Raw genomic sequence first — 22,496 nt, 5'->3', positions numbered from 1 at the left:
AGATGGCTATGCTGCGTTCATGGCACATTTAATACGTAGTGCCAAAATACAGGACAGTCCTCGGCTTTGCTCAGTATTAAAAATATTTGTATGTGATATGTGTTATGGGCTGGAACACTGCTGACTGGGATTTGTAGTGAACGAACAGACTTCTGCAGGTAGAGACAGGACAGGAGGTCCCTGAGATCAGCCCACAGATTAATGCTGTGCTCAGCTTGCTCTTGAATGGTATATATAAGAGTTTGCGCTCAGCTTGTTTTGGAATTGTGAAATTGTATAGGTTAGAATATGAGAAGTTTTTCTGGCTTCTGCACTGCTTGTTCTCTCTCTCACTGTCTCTCTCCGGAATGGCGGCTGCACACAATACATAGGGCATTACCTGTGTCTAAAACCCCATCCCCTTAATATGCAAACTTAAAACATTTCCTATAACGTCTTGAAGTTGGCCTTTCCTGTTTAACTGTTTCATAGCCAATGGTGAATGACCTCCGTAGTGCCTACACAGGGCCGGATTAAGAGCATCACGGGCCTGGTGCTGAAGATTGTGATGGGCCTTTTTATTGAAGTATATAAAATGAAAACGCAATTTTGTCACGTTTTATGCACATTAAATTACCAGGATAGCTGAATATATGTTAGTGTATGGAAACTTTGCATATACTTATACAATCTGTTCTTTAGCTAAAAAAAAAGAAGAAACAACTCACCTTTATGGGGGTCCGGAGTGTCAAAGAGGTGTGGTAGAGGGTCCGCTATGCCCCCCAGACTGTAACACCTATCCGATGTGACGTCACACCCGCTGCTTCTTTGGTTAACACGCAGGGCTTGTTTGCCAGCGACGTGTTGACATCCTGTGCATGCGCCATGAATAGGGATTGTGGTTCACAAGTGGTAGGTCTGAGTTCAAACCTGTCAGACTGCTCATCCATCACAATCCCAATCACAGCACATAGGGGATGCATGTGTCAAAGAAGGTGCGGAGTAGTGTTGCAGCCCTGTAGCCACTCCTCTTTCACACTCAATGCACCCCTAAAAAATGTTATTTTTGTTTAGTGAAATAAAGGATCAAACAACATCTATGAAGATCTGCAAAATATCCATACACCAACATCTTTTTTGGCTATGCTAGCAATTTCATATGCATAAGGCTTCTTTTGATCTTTATAAAATACATTAATTATGATTGTGACAACCAGAAAAAGAAAGAGGAGCAAAAGTGAATTGGCACTGAATGTACTACTGCTGTAGATGCAACAGTACTAGTATGCGGACAATGAATGGAGATGGAGCATGTATAACCCAATTACGATCCTAGGAGGTGCTTCACAGAAATTCAAGATATGTAGGTACCAAGAAAATAGGATATTCCAAATGTGTAGGTACCAAAATAGAGGATATTCCAAATAGAGGATATACCAAAATAGAGGATATTCCAAATGTGTAGGTACCATGAAAATAGAAAGCGGAGCACTCAGCCGATACGTGTCCTCAAGGGGTGGCTGGTCACCGAACAGGGTCTTCAGCAGGGAGGCGATAGATGGAACGGGGAGAGCGCCATTGGCGCGATACGGACCGTGGCCGGCATCTGAGCTCCCTCTGTTCTACCTACCTCCTCTCTGCTGAAGACCCTGTTTGGTGACCAGCCACCCCTTGAGGACACGTATCGGGTGAGTGCTCCGCTTTCTATTTTCTTGGTACCTACATATCTTGAATATCCGTGAAGCACCTCCTAGGATCCTCTCTGCTGAAGACCCTGTTTGGTGACCAGTCACCCCTTGAGGACATGTATCGGGTGAGTGCTCTGCTTTCTATTTTCTCGGTACCTACACATTACTTGTGATTATTGGTCAAATAACTTTATCCTCATGGAAATATTTTTCTAAAACTGAACTTTGAATAAGAAAACATATCAAAACTGTGTGTTGTGAACTGTTACCAACCCATTAATACTAACTATATGCCATTGGCTGCTGGAGTTCAGCCAGGTAAACTGATAAGGTAAACTGATAAGTGGTTTAGGGTCAGTTCATATTATGTGCAGTTCAGAGGCAGTTTTAGAAATATATTACCATGAGGAGTAAGAATAGTGGAGCATTTTTAGTTTGTTATATTTAAGTGAGGGGACTCAAATCTTCACATGAAACGTTTCCAATGGATCCCCTCTACGGTCACATAATTTTTCCTTCTGGGCTTTTAAGATCTTCATTACTTCAGGATTCATTTTTAGTCTTCTCCCCCTTTATGAGGTCACAATAGGTATAAATTCTCTCATCATCTAGTCATCTTCTCGGGCCCTCCACTTCTTCTTAGTATTGATAACTCTCATACTTCTGGAATTTTGTGACTTGAACATAGACCCTTTTCTACTGCGACTTGGGGCCAACCCTAAAGTTCTCCCATGCACATTTGATTTCCCCATGGAAACTTTTATTTTATTGTTCTTTGGCCATTTGTGTTTGTCATAGTCACATACGGTTATCCACAGTCTCTCTATTCTGGAAGACTGATCCAGGTGTAATAATGTACGTGTTCAGAGGACCCTGGAAAGCGTGACACCGGATCAGCTCCCACAGTTTCTTACTGATTTAAAGGGAACCAATCAGCAGATTTTAGCATATATAATGATTGACAACTCGTTGCATATACTAAAATCATTATCCTCACCATCCCCAGGGGATGTTTTTGCCCCCCCCCCAGGGATGGTGAAGATATTAAGTTATAAAGTCCCCCCCCCCCGACCGCCCCGCAAGTAGTCCTCTGGGCAGGGACTTCTACTTATCAACACCTGTCGCTCCGATGGTGGTCCCGACCCCTTATCTTGATTGATGGCTCGTGTCACCTCTCTTCTCAGTCTTTTTAGGGAGCAGAACGATGGCGCAAGCCGTCAATCAAGCCGACAGGGAGGGGCCACAGCTGGAGCAATGTGGAGCAACGGGTGCTGGTAATGCAAACAAAAAGAAAAAAGTGTGTCGGCACTGCCACACACTAATTACAGCAGGTAGTGTGAACTGCATCCAACGCCCGGAGACTTGGCAATGCTGTTCTTATCCAGGTGCTCTGTGCTAAAGGAAATGAGCTTCCGATAATCCAAAAAAACAGTATACTGGGAGGCACTCATAGATACAACAGCGTAATTTATTCAGGTTTGGTCACAGGATACAACGGAGGCCAACGGGCCGTTTCTCGCTCACATGCGCTTAATCATGATCTCTCAGAACCTGAATAAATTATGCTGTTTTATCTCTGAGTGCCTCCCAGTATACTGTTTTGCTGGTAAGCATAAGTCTCCGCCCAGGTGACTACTTGTGGGGCGGCAAGGGGGTACTTCATAACTTAATATCTTCACCATCCATCGGGGGAAAAAAACGTCCTCTGGGGATGTGAGGATAATGATTTTAGCATATATAATGCATGGTCAAGCGTAATATATGTTAAAATTTGCTGATTGTTTCCCTGTAATGCCTAAGTCCTCCCCACAAAAAACATCCTGGGTCTTACAAATGATAGAATACACTGTATTCTGTCTCCTGTAAGGTGTCCGTCTAACCATTAGTTGACCCGATGTTACGCCGAGCGCTCCGGGTCCCTGCTCCTCCCCGGAGCGCTCGAGGCGTTCTCCTCTCTGCAGCGCCCCGGTCAGACCCTCTGACCGGGAGCGCTGCACTGACACTGTCGGCGGGGATGCGATCCGCTCGCGGGTCGCGTCCCAATCTACTCACCTGTCCCGTTTCCTGGCTGTCACGTCCTGGCGCGCGGCTCCGCTCTCTAGGGCACGCGCGCCAGCTCTCTAAGATTTAAAGGGCCAGTGCACCACTAATTGGTGCCTGGCCCAATCAGTGTAATTAGCTTCCCTGCTCTATGCCTATAAAAACCCACTTCCCCTTCCTGTCCTGGCCGGATCTTGTTGCCTTGTGCCAGTGAAAGCGTTTTGTGTATGTTCCTAGCCTGTGTTCCAGACCTTCTGCTGTTGCCCCTGACTACGACCCTTGCTGCCTGCCCTGACCTTCTGCTACGTCCGACCTTGCTCTTGCCTTGTCCTTCTGTACCACGCCAGTCTCAGCAGTCAGTGAGGTTGAGCCGCTACCGGTGGACACGACCTGGTTGCTACCGCCGCAGCAAGACCATCCCGCTTTGTGGCGGGCTCTGGTGAATACCAGTAGCAACTTAGAACCGATCCACCGGTGCGGTCCACGCCAATCCCTCACTGACACAGAGGATCCACCACCAGCATGCCAAATCCTGACAGTAGATCCGGCCATGGATCCCGCTGAGGTGCTGCTGCCAAGTCTCGCTGACCTATCCACGGTGGTCGCCCAGCAATCCCAAAAGATCGCCCAACAAGGACAGCAGCTGTCGCAGTTGACCGCCATGCTACAGCAACTTCTGCGACAGCTACAGCAACCATCTCCTCCGCCAGCTCCTGCACCTCCTCCGCAGTGAGTGGCCGCTCCTAGCCTCCGCTTGTCCCTGCCGGACAAATTTGATGGGGACTCTAATCTCTGCCGTGGTTTCCTGTCTCAATGTTCCCTACACTTGGAGATGTTGTCGGACCAATTTCCCACAGAACGGTCTAAGGTGGCTTTCGCAGTTAGTCTTCTGTCTGGAAATGCCTTGTCATGGGCCACACCGCTCTTGGACCGCAATGATCCTGCCACAGCCACTGTCCAGGCGTTCTTCACTGAAGTCCGTAGTGTCTTCGAGGAGCCAGCCCAGGCCTCCTCTGCCGAGACTGCTTTGCTGAACCTAGTCCAAGGAAGTTCTTCCGTAGGCGAATACGCCATCCAGTTTCGTACCCTCGCCTCAGAGCTAGCCTGGAACAATGAGCTTCAAGAAAGGCTTATCCAGCAACATCGTAGATGTACTGGCCGCACGAGAAATTCCAGCTAACCTGTCTGAACTTATTCATTTGGCCACCCGCATCGACATGCGTTTTTCTGAAAGACACCAGGAGCTCCGCCAGGAAAAGGACCTTGATCTCTGGGCACCTCTCTCCCAGTATCCAATCTACCCCTGTGCCTCCCGCCGAGGAGGCTATGCAAGTGGATCGGTCTCGCCTGACCCATGAAGAGAGGTCTCGTCGCAGAGATAAAAAATGTATGCCTGTACTGCGCTAGTACCGAACATTTCCTAGTAGATTACCCTATTCGTCCCCCGCGTCTGGGAAACGCACGCACGCACCCTGTTCACGTGGGAGTGGCGTCCCTTGGTGTGAATTCTGCTTCTCCACGTCTCACTGTGCCTGTGCGGATTTCTCCTTCTGCTAACTCCTACATCTCAGCTGTGGCCTTCTTGGACTCTGGTTCTGCAGGAAATTTTATTTTGGCCTCTTTTGTTAATAGGTTCAGCATCCCAGTAACCCATCTCGTCAAGCCAATCTACATTTCTTCTGTCAACGGAGAAAAATTGGACTGCACTGTGCGTTACCGCACAGAACCCCTGCTTATGAGCATTGGAATGCATCACGAAAAAATTAAATTTTTCGTTCTGCCGTACTGCACCCCTGAAGTCCTCCTCGGTCTGCCATGGCTCCAACGTCATTCTCCCACCCTTGACTGGACCACCGGGGAGATCAAAAATTGGGGTCCTTCTTGTCACAAACGATGCCTCACATCTGCTCCCATTTGTCTAACTCCTGAGGTTCCACCCTTACCGGTCCCTCCCAAGGCTTACCAGGATTTTTCTGATTTTTTCGGCAAAAAGCAAGCAGTGATCTTGCCTCCTCATAGCCCCCTTCCTGGTAACACTCTGCCCCGTGGCAAGCTTCACCCTCTGCCCCCCCTTCCCATTCCCACTTCTTCTGGAGTTCCTGCCCTAGATGAAGTAACCCAGGACTTCTCCGTTATCTGGAAGGAGACTCAAGAGTCGCTCCCAATGGCCTCGTCTTGTATGAAGGGACAAGCAGATAAAAAGAGGGGGAGACCTAAGGGGGGGGGGGGATATTGTTACGCTGGGCGCTCCGGGTCCCTGCTCCCGCTCCGGGCGTGCTCCCGCTCCGGGCGTTCTCCTCTCTGCAGCACCCCAGTCAGACCCGCTGACTGGTCACCTCCTTGGGATTCTGGCTGTACTACATAGACTGTGCTTCAAAGCTACTGTTTGTCCATAACTTGGCGTCAGTGTCTTCATTGCCCCCATGCCTAGCCCAGGATCAGCAGTATTACCATTGGGTGGTTAAAGGGGTTCTCCGGTGCTTAAACATCTTATCCCCTATCCAAAGCATAGGGGATAAGATGACTGATCCCGGGAGTCCCGCAGCTGGGGACCCCTGTGATCATGCATGCGGCACCCCGTTTATAATCAGTCTACGCCGCCGACCCTGTAGTCGCCCGTAATCAGACCCGGAGCGAACACGCTCAGGGGACTGATTACAAATGGGGTGCCGCGTGCATGATCACGGGCGTCCCCAGCTGCGGGACTCCCGCGATCAGGCATCTTATCCCCTATCCTTTGGATGGGGGATTAGATGTCTAAGCACCGGAGAACCCCTTTAATGCTAAACCATGCCCTGGCATCACGACAAGAAGGGTTTAATAACATCTGCCCCTAGGGTTAGAACAGCTACTCTGCATTGCACCCCGCTGACATCACATTATATTGTAGATGATTTACCAGATCCTGCGCTTACGAAGTGTTTCATGTGCAGCTTTTTTCATGTCCACATTCCTCAGACTGTATATAATGGGATTAGACAAAGGAGTATACACTGTATATAGCAGGGAGAGGATTTTACTCATGGTCAGTGTTTGATCTTCTGTTGGGACAATGTATACACTGAACAATGTCCCATAGAATATGGAGACCACAATGAGGTGGGAGCTACAGGTGGAGAAGGCTTTCTGTCTACCAGTCTTGGATGGGATCCTTAGAATTGCTAAAACAATATAAGTATAAGACATTACAATGATGGTGGCTGGAATTATTAAAAATTGACTGCCTATGAAAGAAACCTCCAAATGGACGATGATGGGGTCAGAACAGGAAAGTTCTAGTAAGGGAACAAGGTCACAGAATACATGGTCAACGATATTTGGTCCACAGAAGATTAGCTTTCCTGTTGTTATGGTGTAAACAGAAGTAACAGAAAATGCAAACACCCAACAGATGACGGTCAGTATAACACAATGTCCACTTGTCATGATAGAGGAGTAACGGAGAGGATTACAGATGGCCACATATCTGTCATAAGACATCACAGCGAGGAGAAGACATTCAAATACTTCTGAGGTGCAGAAGAAATAAAATTGAGTCATACAACCAATAAAAGTCATGGTCCCCGCATTATTCAGTAGGATGTGGAGCATGTTGGGGACAATATCTGTGGATAACAAGATGTCACTGATGGACAGATGTGAGATGAAGAAGTACATTGGGGTGTGGAGGTTCTTGCTGGTGGACACCAGGGTGATGATCAGGAGATTCCCACATATTGTCAGACAATAAACCAAAAGGAACAGACAGAACAGGAAAAGTCTTAAACCTCGACTGACCTGAAATCCTAAGAGAAGGAACTCTGTGACCTCCGTCCTGTTGTTCTCCTGTATGTAGATCTAGGCAGTAGATATAATGTGTGTTATAAATCCAGAAGATATAACCCTTATCCTAAGACATATGACTAGATTCACATCCAATGTGTGCCTCCGAGGTATGGATGCGTCAGGAAACTGTCAAAATGACATGCCAACATATAATTGCTAGGACAGGACTGGTCCCATTTATTTCAATGGCCCGAGCACAGTCAACGAGTGACTACATTTGGGTCATTTTCCGAGTATATCGAAGTTTTGTCTCAGAGTGAAAATTGTGGTTTACAGCACTTTTTAGTCTGAGGCAAATCTCTTTCAGTGGTGTAGTTTGCAAAATGGGATCTCTTTGGGTTTTTTCACTGTCTTGGTACTATGGGTGCACAACATGGTGCCCAAAAAGCTTATAGCTAAAAATCTGATAAAGTAGCAAAATGGCACTCCTACCTTTCTGTGTCTTGCTGTGTGTCCAGCTGCCTATGATCACAGCTGTGTTCAGGAGAAATTGCCCAAAACAATTGGGGTGCTTATTCTTCTGTGTTCCTTGTGAAAGTAAGAATATGTTACTGCAACTATCTACTATCTACATGTTTTTGTGTCTCAACTCCTTTTCAAACCCAATATGGTGGCCGAAAAACACCCTAATAAAAAGAAGACCACTAAATCAGTAAGGTGCTCCTTTATATCTGAGGCCTGTGTGCGAGATAAGCAATGCAATAACAGAACAAATGGGATATTTCTAAAACCTGCAAATCCAGGGTAATAAATTATTAGTAAATATTTTCTATTAATAACTGCTGTGCTGGATTATAAAAAATGGATTATGGTTAAAATGTTTACTTTTCTCTTCCACTTTGCTTTTAATTTGCTTTAACCAAAAGGGTGAACACAATTCATAAATTGATAGGAGTTTCTTGCATACAGGAAATCAACTTCAGAAATAAATTGATCCCATAAATAAATGATTTTGGAAATTTTCCAGCAAATTCTAAAATTATCAACTAAACTTTTAAGCCCTCTGGTGTTTTAAAAATTATACTTATTACTATCTACATATACATCAGAATTAATACAATGTATTATACATTTTTAATAATAATATATAATTTTATATATATATATATATATATATATATATATATATATATATATATATATATATTATATAAGGACAGGGCCGGCACTAGCCTAAGGCAGATAAGGCAGCTGCTTTAGGACACTCCTTGTGGGGGCGGAAAAAATCCAAATCCCCAGCCCCTGGCATTGGATTTAGATCACAGGCGGCCCTACTGCCCCCCTCCCCCCAAGAAGATAAAATGAGTGGTGGTGCATATGATGTACACATCGCCACTCAGTACTGTACAAGAATGGATGACATGAATCCCCGTTGCTGTACTGTACCCAGTGGAGGAGAAGACCTGAGCTGGAAGAAGAGGTCCCTGGTGTCAGCCAGGGAGCATGGATAGGATGAGTGGGATTTTAAAAGATATACAAAGTTCCAGCTCAGCCCCTTGTCCCGTTGCGCACGGACTGGTGCAGACTCCACCAACGTAGTATAAGCAAGCAAAGGAAAATGTCCAGCGCCAACTCCTTGCCAAACGTTGCACTTTATTAATTAAAACCTCGGTACACAGTCAGTATGGATACAGGTGACGCATTTCGTCCCTCACCAACGGGCCTTAGTCATACAAACATGTACAAATGAATCTTTTATATGGAGAGCAAGGTGATTGCTCCGCCCCCATGGGCAGTACAAGCCTTACTTTCTTTCTCCAAGCTTAGTGAGGCAGGTGGATCCTGGTCCTAATTAGGCCAGACACACCTACACTAGGCTAGGAGATTCCAGTTTTTATGCATCATACAAAACACACAAAAAAAAGTCTAAAAATAAAAACCCAGTTAGGATGGGACAGATCACCGAATAGTGGATGCCCCACACATTTATCAAGCCAGAGCACGTTCTACAAAGAATTTTTCCACCATTCTCGGATAATGCATGTTAATAAACGTAGTGTGAACTGGGTTCTAAAAACCAATTTGTATAAATCGATTGCAGCACCAACATAGACAACCGCTCTAGCCGATTCACACATTACATCATAATAAGATACAGAACAAACAGAACTATAAAATGAAGAGCTAGAGGGTACTAAATATGTGGCATAGGGGTACTCTGCTGCTCAGCGTTTGGAACAAACCGTTCCTAACACTGGAGTCGGCGATGTCATAGCCCTGCCCCCTCCCGGCGTCATGCCCCGTCCCCTCAATGCAAGTCTATGGGAGGGGGCGTGGTGACTGTCACGCCCCCTCCCATAGACTTGCATTGAGGGGGCGGGGCGTGACATCATGAGGGAGCGGGGCTATGACGTCACGAGCTCCTGACGCCGCCTCCAGCATTCGGAACAGTTTGTTCCGAACGCTGAGCAGCGGAGTACCCCTTTAATGAATAATTAAGTATGCATATGTTTTATACTGGAAGTGAGTATCGGTTATTAGTAATGTAAAATGGTATCCAAACCTTTTTTTAAGGCCCCTGGGAACACGTCTTTCTAATTTCAGGATCCAATTAACTTGGCGATCCAATAGTTTCTTCTTTATGGCACCACTTCTAATGGGGGCTTTAACCCTTTCCAGTTCCTGCAACATGAGAGACGCTGTGCTTCCAGCGTGTTTCTCCGCGCGGTGCTTGGATACCATTGATACGTGTCATGAATTGAAGTGCGGTATGCCTGATATGTGCTTACGTATACGCACCTTCAGGGGGCTTGTAGTGCACCCCACATACTGCCCCTCACATTCACGACACGTAAAGACATACACCGCAAAGAATGACATCGTCACGTAGGATTTTTTTTTTTTGGGCTCTTTCTGAATACAAGCTAGGCGAATTTTTTTGGCCAATAGTCGGGGCCCTTTTCGAAATGCATTTATGTTTAAATACCCCTTCAAAGGCAGGATCACTGGTAATGAGGGGCATAGATTTATGCAAAACACTACAGATGTCTTTAAATTCATTGCTGAATTGTGTAGAAAAAATAATAGGCGAGACACCTGACAGCATCCCCATTTTATCAGATGATTTTGCCTTTGTAGCTATTAGCGCATGGCGTTCCTTTTGGGACGCTATTCTTTTGCCTCTGTCGATATCCACGGGCTCGTAGCCATCGGTTTATTTGTGCAACTTCTTTTTCAAAGTCAGAGTCCGCAGAACAATTCCGGTAGGAAGATTCCTGGTGAAGTATGCAGGGTGACACAAGGGTTCATGCAGGATAGAATGAACTGCAATGCTTTTCACCTACCTATCTGCCTGCCTACATGGTCTATCTACAAACCTTCCTATACCACCTACCTACTTGCCTAAAATGTCTTCCTGCCTACACTGTCTACCTACATGCCTACACTTTCTGCCTGCCTGTACATCTACCAGTCTATCTACCTACCTACCTGCCTGCACACCTACCTGCAAACCTGCCGACCTTTCTGTATACCTACCTACCTGCCTTGACAGTCTACCTGTCTACAGTGTCTACCTACATGCCTGCACTACCTGTCTGAAAAACTACCTGCCTAAACTGTCTATCTACCTGCCTGCACAACTACCTAATTTTACTATTTACTCACTACTATTTAATACCTACGGTATTATCTACCTACCTGCATGCACTATGTACCTGCACTATCTATTTACCTACTGGCATTATCTACCTGCACTATGTACCGACCTACATGGCTACACTATCTACCCACCTTATGGGTTTATGTAAATACCTTCACTATGTACCTACCAGAGGGCAATATCTACCTATCTACTGGGGGCCCTTACCTATGTATCTACCAGGGGCCGTTACCTATCTACCGGGGGCAGAAAAAACTTGGGAAATGTTCTGAATGTGCAGACCCTAACATGCTTTTCTGGCAGATTCTGATGGAGATGAGTCATGGTTGGAAGAAGTCTCCATGGTGATGTTATTGGTGATACTGGTGTTATTGGTGATACTGCTCTGTGTATAGTGTTGTTATTGGTGATACTGGTCTGTGTATAGTGGTGTTATTGGTGATACTGGTCTGTGTATAGTGGTGTTATTGGTGATACTGGTCTGTGTATAGTGGTGTTATTGGTGATACTGATCTGTGTATAGTGGTGTTATTGGTGATACTGGTCTGTGTATAGTGGTGTTATTGGTGATACTGGTCTGTGTATAGTGGTGTTATTGGTGATACTGGTCTGTGTATAGTGGTGTTATTGGTGATACTGGTCTGTGTATAGTGGTGGCATTATTCATCCCCTGTATAGAGGGGATGTTGGTCTCAGTATGGTGGGTTTTATGTAATAACAGTATGATGGTTTTAGTCACTGCAGGAACAATATATCGTCCTGGTGTGGAATCAGTGAGAAAATCCTGCGTGTGCCGCTGGTGAGCGGTGATACATTCACTGTATACACCACTATTCTCTTACATTCACAGGCCGGAGGGGAAATATGCAAAATATTCTGTCTTGCCCGGGTGCTTCTAACCCATACTACATCAGTGGTGGGGGGAAGGAGGAGGAACCAAAATGCAGCTTCTCAAAAACATCCGGTCTTGTGGGATATTCCTCACCGCTGCTGATGTCTTGATGTCTTGATGTACATCAGGGCAACACAGAGTCCTTTAGGGTAGTAGGAATAGAACGTGTCAAGAGAATGTCACGAGGCGGCGATTTGAGGAGATCTCTCCTGAACCGGGAATCCTATTGGATTTTTCTACTGGGCACCCGGCAACCGGCTGGACTTAATTTAAGACATGATCTTATTCTTACGTATTGATATGCCCTTTCTCCCCTTTTCCTGCGCTGGGTGCCCGTGTCATGAGACTCCGATACCAATTGCGACATGATGTAGCACAGTCGTTTCATTGTCGCATTGGGTCTAATTATCTGGGGTTCCATGACACGGTTACACAGGGTAAACCACAGCATATGGAGATAACATTGTATAAGTCAATTTTGATACTAGATTATTTATCCATTTATGTTATAACTAGTCTTGTAAAGATTTTGTTACCATGTCTACTTCTTTGCCTCCGTATATGTATAACTTATAAATATTTGTAATCCAGTTCCATGTTTTACCTCTATTCGCTGAGGCAGTCACATGACTAATTGTTATACTATAAATAGTTTTACCTTTGGGGTTGTTTTATGCCATGATTAAGGGTCTTGTTACCTGAAACGCGTAGGCTTACGCTCTGTCCTGTTCATGTATCTGTTTTTATGCCAATAAACACTATTGCTACGGACATCGAGTGCTGGACGTTCTCTTCAGTTTGCTATATTGGGCGGTTGCGCTTCCGCCAGTCCGTGCACACCTGAGTCCAGTGGGAGGTGAGAGCTGTCTTCTTACCGGCTGCTGATGTCTTGGTGCAGATACCACAGGACTCCTTCAGTTGTCTTGTGGAGTCCGGGCCTCAATGGGTCAGAGCTGTGTCAGTGGTGTGAGGGGCTACACAATGTGTGGAAAGTGATTTATAGTTATGTCTGATCATGTAGATGGAATATGATATTTCAGACATTTCTAGTCACCTATAAGAAGTCTTATATAAATGTCACTTACATCAGATATTTCTTTATTCTTCATTTCCAGATGAATATCTCTTCTCTTTGCTCTCAGGTCTCTGGGGGGATGGGGGACAATGTTACACAGGAGCAGCGTCAGCTTCTATGACCCCCAGACCCCTGAATGTGAAGCATTACCTGCCGATATTTATCTACAAGATGAAGACAAGGGACCAGGTAGAAGAACCCCCTGGAGATATCTCTGCTATCGTCTGATGAGTCTACAGGGTTCTGGTCCATAGAGAAATCTAGAAATAATTCTGTAATTTATAATCAGATGTTGAGAATCTGGATTTATTTATTTATCTGAAAGAATATACAAAACATTACATTATAAATGCCTCAGTATAAGTTCCATTTTTCTGCATAACTGAGGAGGTCATGTACCAAAGAACTTCCTCTATGACATACTGTATTGTGACATCAGTGACTGGCACTCACCATGGCCAGGTCTCAGTGGCTGCTCCACTTCTCTGTCATCAGGGCCGGGCTCTCTCCTCCTCTCCCCCGTCCTCTATTATACTCTGCTCAAAAAAATAAAGTGAACACTTATAAACAGCACAATGTAACTCCAAGTAAATCCCACTTCTGTGAAATCCCACTGTCCACTCAGGAAGTGACAATCAATTGACAATCAATTTCACATGCTGTTGTGCGAATGGAACATACAACAGGTGGAAATTATAGGCAATTAGCAAGACACCCCCAATAAAGGAGTGGTTCTGCGGGTGGTGACCACATGCCACTTCTCAGTTCCTATGCTTCCTGGCTGATGTTTTGGTCACTTTTGAATGCTGGCGGTGCTTTCACTCTAGTGGTAGCATGATACGGAGTCTACAACCCACACAAGTGGCTCAGGTAGTGCAGCTCATCCAGAATGGCACATCAATGCGAGCTGTGGGAAGAAGGTTTGCTGTGTCTGTCACCGTAGTGTCCAGAGCATGGAGGCACTACCAGGAGACAGGCCAGTACATCAGGAAACGTGGAGGAGGCCGTATGAGGGCAACAACCCAGCAGCAGGACCGCTACCTCCGCCTTTGTGCAAGGAGGAGCAGAAGGAGCACTGCAAAATGACCTCCAGCAGGCCACAAATGTGCATGTGTCTACTCAAACGGTCAGAAATAGACTCTATGAGGTTGGTATGAGGGCCCAACGTCCACAGGTGGGGGTTGTGCTTACAGCCCAACACCGTGCAGGACGTTTGGCATTTGCCACAGAACACCAAGATTGGCAAATTCGCCACTGGCGCCCTGTGCTCTTCACAGATGAAAGCAGGTTCACGCTGAGCACATGTGACAGTCTGGAGAAGTCGTGGAGAACGTTCTGCTGCCTGCAACATCCTCCAGCATGACTGGTTTGGCGGTGGGTCAGTGATGGTGTGGGGTGGCATTTCTTTGGGGGTCGTACAGCCCTCCATGTGCTTGCCAGAGATAGCAGTACTGCCTTTAGGTACCGAGATGAGATCCTTAGACCCCTTGTGAGACCTTATGCTGGTGCGGTTGGCCCTGGGGTCCAGAGCAGCATATATTTGCTATGGGGATTTTCTCCTGCTCTGGACAGTTCCTAAAATGAACAGCAGAGGTCAGCAGAAGCACTGTGGTCGTGACATAAGAGAAATCCAAAAAGATAAACATTTCCTCTGTAGTACACAGCCTCTAAAAGTACTGGAAGGATTAAGATTTTTAAATAGAAGCAATTTACAAATCTGTTTAACTTTCTGGCACCAGTTGATAAAAAAAAAAAAAAAAAAGTTTTCCACGGTAGTACCTCTTTAACTCCTTAACGACCAAGGATGTATATTTAAGTCCTTGGCCGGCTCCCGCGCTATTAACCATTTAGACGCGGCGTTCAAAGTTGAATGCCGTGTCTAAACCGAAAGTTAAAGCTGCCCCGGCTGCTCAGCGGGGCTGATCGGGACTACCGCAGTGAAAATGCGATGTCCGAATCAGCTGGGACACGAGCGGAGGTCCTCTTACCGGCCTCTGGTGTGTCCCCTCGGCGATTGATTGCTCCAAGCCTGAGATTCAGGCTTGAGCAATCGACCGCCGATAACGCTGATCATTGCAAAGCTATGGCTTTGCAGTGAACAATGCTGGCAATCAGTGTGTGCAGTGTTATAGGTCCCTATGGGAGCTATAACACTGCAAAAAAAAAGTGTATAAAAAAGTTAATAAATGTGATTTAACCCTTTTCTTAATAAAAGTTCAAATCACCCCCCCTTTTCCCATAAAAAACACCATGTAAATAAAAATAAACATAAACATATGTGGTATCACCATGTGCGTAAATGTCCGAACTATAAAAATATATCATTAATTAAACCGCACTTTCAATGGCGTATGTGCAAAAAAAATTCCAAAGTCCAAAATAACACATTTTTGGTCGCTTTTTATATCATAAAAAAAATGAATAAAAAGTGATAAAAAGGTCCGATCAATACAAAAATGGTACCTCTAAAAACTTCAGATCACGGAGCAAAAATTGAGCTCTCATACTGCCCCATACGCGGAAAAATAAAAAAGTTATAGAGGTCAGAAGATGACAATTTTAAACGTATACATTTTTCTGCATGTAGTTATGATTTTTTTCAGAAGTACAACAAAATCAAACCTATAAAAAGAGGGTATCATTTTAACCGTCTGGACCTACAGAATAAAGATAATGTGTCATTTTTTACCGAAATAGGCACTGCATAGAAACAAAAGCCCCCAAAAGTTACAAAATGGCGTTTTTTCTTCAATTGTCGCACAATGATTTTTTTCCATTTCGCCGTAGATTTTTGGGTAAAATGACTGATGTCACTGCAAAGTAGAATTGGTGGCGCAAAAAATAAGCCATCATATGGATTTTTAGGTGCAAAATTGAAAGGGTTATGATTTTTAAAAGGTGAGGAGGAAAAAATGAAAGTGCAAAAACGGAAAAACCCTGAGTCCTTAAGGGGTTAAGGTCATTACATCAAAGCTGGATCAGCCTGTAGTGTGGTTTCCACTGTGATTTTGAGTGTGACTCCATATCCAGACCTCCATGGGTTGATACATTTGATTTCAATTGATAATTTTTGTTTGATTTTGTTGTCAGCGCATTCAACTATGTAAAGATGAAAGTATTTCATACGATTAGTTCATTCAGATCTAGGATGTGTTATCTTAGTGTTCCCTTTATTTTTTTGAGCAGTGTATATATGACTTGTATGTGTTTACTTGATGTTGCTTCTGCCTAACCCTTGTGACCTACGCTGACCCTTCTGTGCATAACCCATACCACTTACTCTGTATCTGTGTCCTCTGCCTTGACCCTTCTATTTGTACCTGAAACTAAATCCAGGCCACAAATCTTCTGCCTGAACCAAACTAGCTACTCCCCACATTGGGATCACTCTTGGGAAGGAATCTCATTCCCTCTAGCAGCAAAAGTTAAGATTCTGTGGGATAAAGGGTGTTAATTCTAGGGGGGATCTAGATTCCTGGTATTGACTCAAAGCTGAAACGGTTGGTAGCACAGTTGGTTCTTACACGTTGGTGATGTTTGAGTACATGTTTATTCTTGGTTACCGGACTGGGTCTGGATTACTCATTCCATGGTCACGTCTCTGAAGAGCGTAGTGTGCAGCCAATAATGTTGGTGGCCGCTATAACTCTATGTTTCCCAGTAACAGGATTACAGAGCTGTGTACATGATATAATAGGTAAATCCATCACACATTCCCTGAGTGGATGGTCTCCCTGTTACTTTACTCTCCAATCCTGTCCTGTCTTAGTTCTTTTCAATATGACAGACTATTCTACAAGACTTCCGTGCAAAACATTTCATCCCAGAATGGAGTCAACTCGGAATTTTCAAAATGTTCCTATTTCTATGAATCTTTACATTTGGAGTTTCACTTAAGAAGAAACTCTCAAAATGGCAGCTGCAATTTGCATACAATGATTTAAATGAGGAGGATGATGATGGATCACATGACCTCAGACTCAGCCCTTGCAGTTGGTCCTTACTGTCTCTTGGCCGGTGAGATACTGGCTCACATTGATGATTTACTACTATGTCATAGCCACAAGATATAAGAACAGAACCAGGAACTGCGGCCATTTTTTTACTTTTTATTTTTACATTTTTTTCAACATTTTTTTTACACTTTTTATTTCCCCATAGGGGCTATCAATAGCTATCAGTTGATTGCTAATACTGGTTAGTGCTATGCATAGGGCATAGCACTGATCAGTGTTATCGGCGATCTTCTGCTCTGGTCTGCTCGATCTCAGACCAGAGCAGAAGACCCGAGGAGATGGCCGGAGCCAGGTGAGTGGACCTCTGGCCGCTATTACAGATGATTGGATCCCTGCGGCAGCGCTGCGGCCGATCCGATCATCTATTTTAACATGCGCATTGCCGCAGATGCCGTGATCTGTATTGATCATGGCATCTGAGGAGTTAATGGCAGACATCCATGTGATCGCGGATGTCGGCCATTACCAGCAGGTCCCCGGCTGGACCTTCAGTGTATGACGCGAACACCGCTCCGATGCTCGCGGTCATACACAGGACGTAAATGCACGTCCTGGTGCACTAAGTACCTCCGCACCAGGACGTACATTTACGTCCATGGTTGTTAATGGATTAAAGAGTCTGTATGTGACCTGGGCAGGCAGCAGAAACAAGCAGGCTGATTCTATGTATAGGAATTTATCTGGTTGAGCTGGGCTCTTCTTTGTATATAAAAAAAAACTTTCTGAACAAGAGCCCTGTTACGCCGAGCGCTCCGGGTCCCCGCTCCTCCCCGGAGCACTCGCAGCATCCTCTCATTCGCAGCGCCCCGGTCAGACCTGCTGACCGGGTGCGCTGCAATATCTCTCTCAGCCAGGATGCGATTCGCGACGCGGGAGGCGCCCGCTCGCGATGCGCGTCCTGGCTCCCGTACCTGACCCGTTCCCCGTCTGTCTTGTCCCGGCGCGCGTGGCCCCGCTCCTTAGGGCGCGCGCGCGCCGGGTCTCTGCAATTTAAAGGGCCTAATCAGTGTTATCACAAGTGCACTCCCTACTTATACCTCACTTCCCCTGCACTCCCTCGCCGGATCTTGTTGCCATTGTGCCAGTGAAAGCGTTCCCTTGTGTGTTCCTAGCCTGTGTTCCAGACCTCCTGCCGTTGCCCCTGACTACGATCCTTGCTGCCTGCCCTGACCTTCTGCTACGTCCGACCTTGCTCTTGTCTACTCCCTTGTACCGCGCCTATCTTCAGCAGTCAGAGAGGTTGAGCCGTTGCTGGTGGATACGACCTGGTTGCTACCGCCGCTGCGAGACCATCCCGCTTTGCGGCGGGCTCTGGTGAACACCAGTAGTACCTTAGAACCGGTCCACTAGCACGGTCCACGCCAATCCCTCTCTGGCACAGAGGATCCACCTCCTGCCAGCCGGCATCGTGACAGTAGATCCGGCCATGGATCCCGCTGAAGTCCCGCTGCCAGTTGTCGCCGACCTCACCACGGTGGTCGCCCAGCAGTCGCAACAGATAGCGCAACAAGGCCACCAGCTATCCCAACTGACCGTGATGCTACAGCAGCTATTACCACAGCTCCAGCAAGCTTCTCCTCCGCCAGCTCCTGCACCTCCTCCGCAGCGAGTGGCCGCTTCCAGCCTTCGATTATCCTTGCCGGATAAATTTGATGGGGACTCTAAGTTTTGCCGTGGTTTCCTTTCGCAATGTTCCCTGCACTTGGAGATGATGTCGGACCAGTTTCCTACTGAAAGGTCTAAGGTGGCTTTCGTAGTCAGCCTTCTGTCTGGGAAAGCTCTGTCATGGGCCACACCGCTCTGGGACCGCAATTACCCTGTCACTGCCTCTGTACACTCCTTCTTCACGGAGATTCGAAGTGTCTTTGAGGAACCTGCCCGAGCCTCTTCTGCTGAGACTGCCCTGCTGAACCTGGTCCAGGGTAATTCTTCTGTTGGCGAGTACACCATCCAATTCCGTACTCTTGCCTCTGAGTTATCCTGGAATAAGGAGGCCCTCTGCGCGACCTTTAAAAAAGGCCTATCCAGTCACATTAAAGATGTGCTGGCCGCACGAGAAATTCCTGCTAACCTGCATGAACTTATTCATCTTGCCACCCGCATTGACATGCGTTTTTCCGAAAGGCGTCAGGAGCTCCGCCAGGATATGGACTTTGTTCGCACGAGGCGGTTTCTCTCCCCGGCTCCTCTCTCCTCTGGTCCTCTGCAATCCGTTCCTGTGCCTCCCACCGTGGAGGCTATGCAAGTTGACCGGTCTCGCTTGACACCTCAAGAGAGGACAGGACGCCGCATGGAGAATGTTTGCCTGTACTGTGCCGGTACCGAACATTTCTTGAAGGATTGTCCTATCCGTCCTCCCTGCCAGGAAAGACGTACGCTGACTCCGCACAAAGATGAGACAGCTCTTGATGTGAACTCTGCTTCTCCACGCCTTACTGTGCCTGTGCGGATATCTTCTTCTACCTTCTCCTTCTCTGCTATGGCCTTCTTGGATTTCGGATCTACAGGAAATTTTATTTTGGCCTCTCTCATCAACAGGTTCAACATCCCGGTGACCAGTCTCGCCAGACCCCTCTACATCAATTCTGTTAACAATGAAAGATTGGACTGTACCGTGTGTTACCGCACGGAACCTCTCCTAATGTGCATCGGACCCCATCACGAAAAAATTGAATTTTTGGTCCTCTCTAACTGCACTTCAGAAATTCTTCTTAGATTACCGTGGCTTCAACGCCATTCCCAAACCCTTGATTGGTCCACAGGAGAAATCAAGAACTGGGGTACTTCTTGTCACAAGGACTGTCTTAAACCGGTTCCCAGTACTCACAGTCGTGACCCTGTGGTTCCCCCGGTATCTGGTCTTCCTAAGGCCTATCTGGACTATGCTGATGTTTTTTGCAAAAAACAAGCAGAGACTTTGCCTCCTCACAGGCCTTATGACTGTCCTATTGACCTCCTCCCGGGTACTACTCCACCCCTGGGCAGAATCTATCCTCTGTCTGCTCCAGAAACCCAAGCCATGTCGGAGTACATCCAGGAGAATTTAAAAAAGGGGTTTATCCGCAAGTCCTCCTCTCCTGCCGGAGCTGGATTTTTTTTTGTGTCCAAAAAAGATGGCTCCCTACGCCCTTGCATTGATTACCGCGGACTTAATAAAATCACGGTAAAAAACCGCTACCCCTTACCTCTTATCTCGGAACTCTTTGATCGCCTACAAGGCGCACACATCTTTACCAAACTGGACTTAAGAGGTGCTTATAATCTCATCCGCATCAGGGAGGGGGACGAATGGAAGACTGCATTTAACACCAGAGATGGACACTTTGAGTATCTGGTCATGCCCTTTGGCCTGTGCAACGCCCCTGCCGTCTTCCAAGACTTTGTTAATGAAATTTTTCGTCATCTCCTATATACCTGTGTTGTGGTTTACCTGGACGATATTCTGATTTTCTCTGCCAACTTAGAAGAACACCGCCAGCATGTCCGCATGGTTCTTTAGAGACTTCGGGACAATCAACTTTATGCCAAAATGGAAAAATGTCTCTTTGAATGTCAATCTCTTCCTTTCCAGGGATACTTGGTCTCTGGCCAGGGAATACAAATGGACCCAGATAAACTATCTGCCGTGTTAGATTGGCCACGCCCCTCCGGACTCCGTGCTATCCAACGTTTTTTGGGATTTGCCAATTATTACAGACAATTCATTCCACACTTCTCCACTATTGTGGCCCCTATCGTGGCTTTAACCAAGAAAAATGCCAATCCTAAGTCCTGGTCTCCCCAAGCGGAAGACGCATTTAAACATCTCAAGTCTGCCTTTTCTTCTGCTCCCGTGCTCTCCAGACCTGACCCATCTAAATCCTTCCTATTGGAGGTAGATGCCTCCTCAGTGGGAGCTGGAGCAGTTCTTCTACAAAAAAATTCTTCCGGGCATGCTTTTACTTGTGGGTTTTTTTCTAGGACCTTCTCTCCGGCGGAGAAAAACTATTCCATTGGTGATCGAGAACTACTGGCCATTAAATTGGCGCTTGAGGAATGGAGGCACCTGCTGGAGGGATCAAAATATCCAGTTACTATATACACTGATCACAAGAATCTCTCCTATCTCCAGTCTGCCCAACGACTGAACCCTCGCCAGGCTAGGTGGTCGTTGTTCTTTGCCCGTTTTAACTTTGAAATCCATTTTCGCCCTGCTGGCAAGAACATTAGGGCCGATGCCCTCTCTCGTTCTTCTGATGCCTCTGAAGTAGAGGCCTCTCCGCCACACATCATTCCTCCGGACTGTCTGATCTCCACTTCTCCAGCTTCCATCAGGCAAACTCCTCCAGGCAAGACCTTCGTTTCTCCACGCCAGCGTCTCAGGATTCATAAGTGGGGACACTCCTCCCACCTCACAGGCCATGCGGGCATCAAGAAATCCTTTCAACTCATCTCTCGATTTTATTGGTGGCCGACTCTGGAGACTGATGTTGTTGATTTTGTGCGGGCCTGTACTGTCTGTGCCCGGGATAAGACTCCTCGCCAGAAGCCTGCTGGTCTCCTTCTTCCTCTGCCTGTTCCTGAACAGCCTTGGTCACAGATTGGTATGGACTTTATTACGGACTTGCCCTCATCCCATGGCAACACAGTTGTTTGGGTGGTCGTTGATTGATTTTCCAAGATGGCACATTTTATTCCTCTTCCTGGCCTTCCTTCAGCGCCTCAGTTGGCAAAGCAATTTTTTATACACATTTTTCGCCTTCACGGTTTGCCCACGCATATCGTCTCGGATAGAGGCGTCCAATTCGTGTCTAAATTCTGGAGGGCCCTCTGTAAACAGCTCAAGATCAAATTAAACTTCTCTTCTTCTTACCATCCCCAATCCAATGGGCAAGTAGAAAGAATTAATCAGGTCCTGGGTGACTATTTACGGCATTTTGTTTCCTCCCGCCAGGATGACTGGGCAGATCTTCTACATGGGCCGAATTCTCATACAACTTCAGAGTCTCCGAATCTTCTGCTAAATCCCCATTTTTCGTGGTGTACGGCCGTCACCCTCTTCCTCCCCTCCCTACTCCCTTGCCCTCTGGTTTGCCCGCTGTGGATGAATTGACTCGTGATCTTTCCACCATATGGAAAGAGACCCAAAATTCTCTTTTACAGGCTTCATCCCGGATGAAAAAATTTGCTGATAAAAAAAGAAGAACTCCCCCCATTTTTGCTCCCGGAGACAAGGTATGGCTCTCCGCTAAGTATGTCCGCTTTCGTGTCCCCAGTTACAAACTGGGACCACGCTATCTTGGTCCTTTTAAAATCTTGTGCCAGATTAACCCTGTCTCTTACAAACTCCTTCTTCCTCCTTCTCTCCGTATTCCCAATGCCTTCCATGTTTCTCTCCTTA

The 22,496-nt window shown here is 46.3% G+C and overlaps 1 protein-coding gene and 1 long non-coding RNA gene across 2 annotated transcripts; both read right to left on the bottom strand.

The window, feature by feature from the left end:
• Positions 1-6,602: 6,602 nt before the first annotated feature.
• On the bottom strand, positions 6,603-7,907 carry LOC130367243 (olfactory receptor 1009-like). The gene is made up of 2 exons (XM_056569649.1): positions 7,881-7,907; positions 6,603-7,544 (listed from the first exon to the last, which is right to left on the bottom strand). Exons 1-2 carry the CDS (start codon positions 7,905-7,907, stop codon positions 6,603-6,605), a joined length of 969 nt encoding a protein of 322 aa, XP_056425624.1.
• Positions 7,908-7,963: 56 nt separating this feature from the next.
• On the bottom strand, positions 7,964-13,631 carry LOC130366733 (uncharacterized). Its single transcript, XR_008891910.1, has 4 exons — positions 13,554-13,631; positions 13,251-13,418; positions 13,111-13,171; positions 7,964-8,060 (listed from the first exon to the last, which is right to left on the bottom strand). It is a non-coding gene; the product is annotated as an uncharacterized LOC130366733 (long non-coding RNA).
• Between the last annotated feature and the right edge of the window lie 8,865 nt (positions 13,632-22,496).

The sequence above is a fragment of the Hyla sarda genome, chromosome 4, assembly GCF_029499605.1.
Source record: "Hyla sarda isolate aHylSar1 chromosome 4, aHylSar1.hap1, whole genome shotgun sequence".
NCBI classification, from domain to species: domain Eukaryota; kingdom Metazoa; phylum Chordata; class Amphibia; order Anura; family Hylidae; genus Hyla; species Hyla sarda.
The sequence above is the reverse complement of the archived record's forward strand: the minus strand, read 5'-3'. Positions and strand labels throughout refer to the sequence as shown.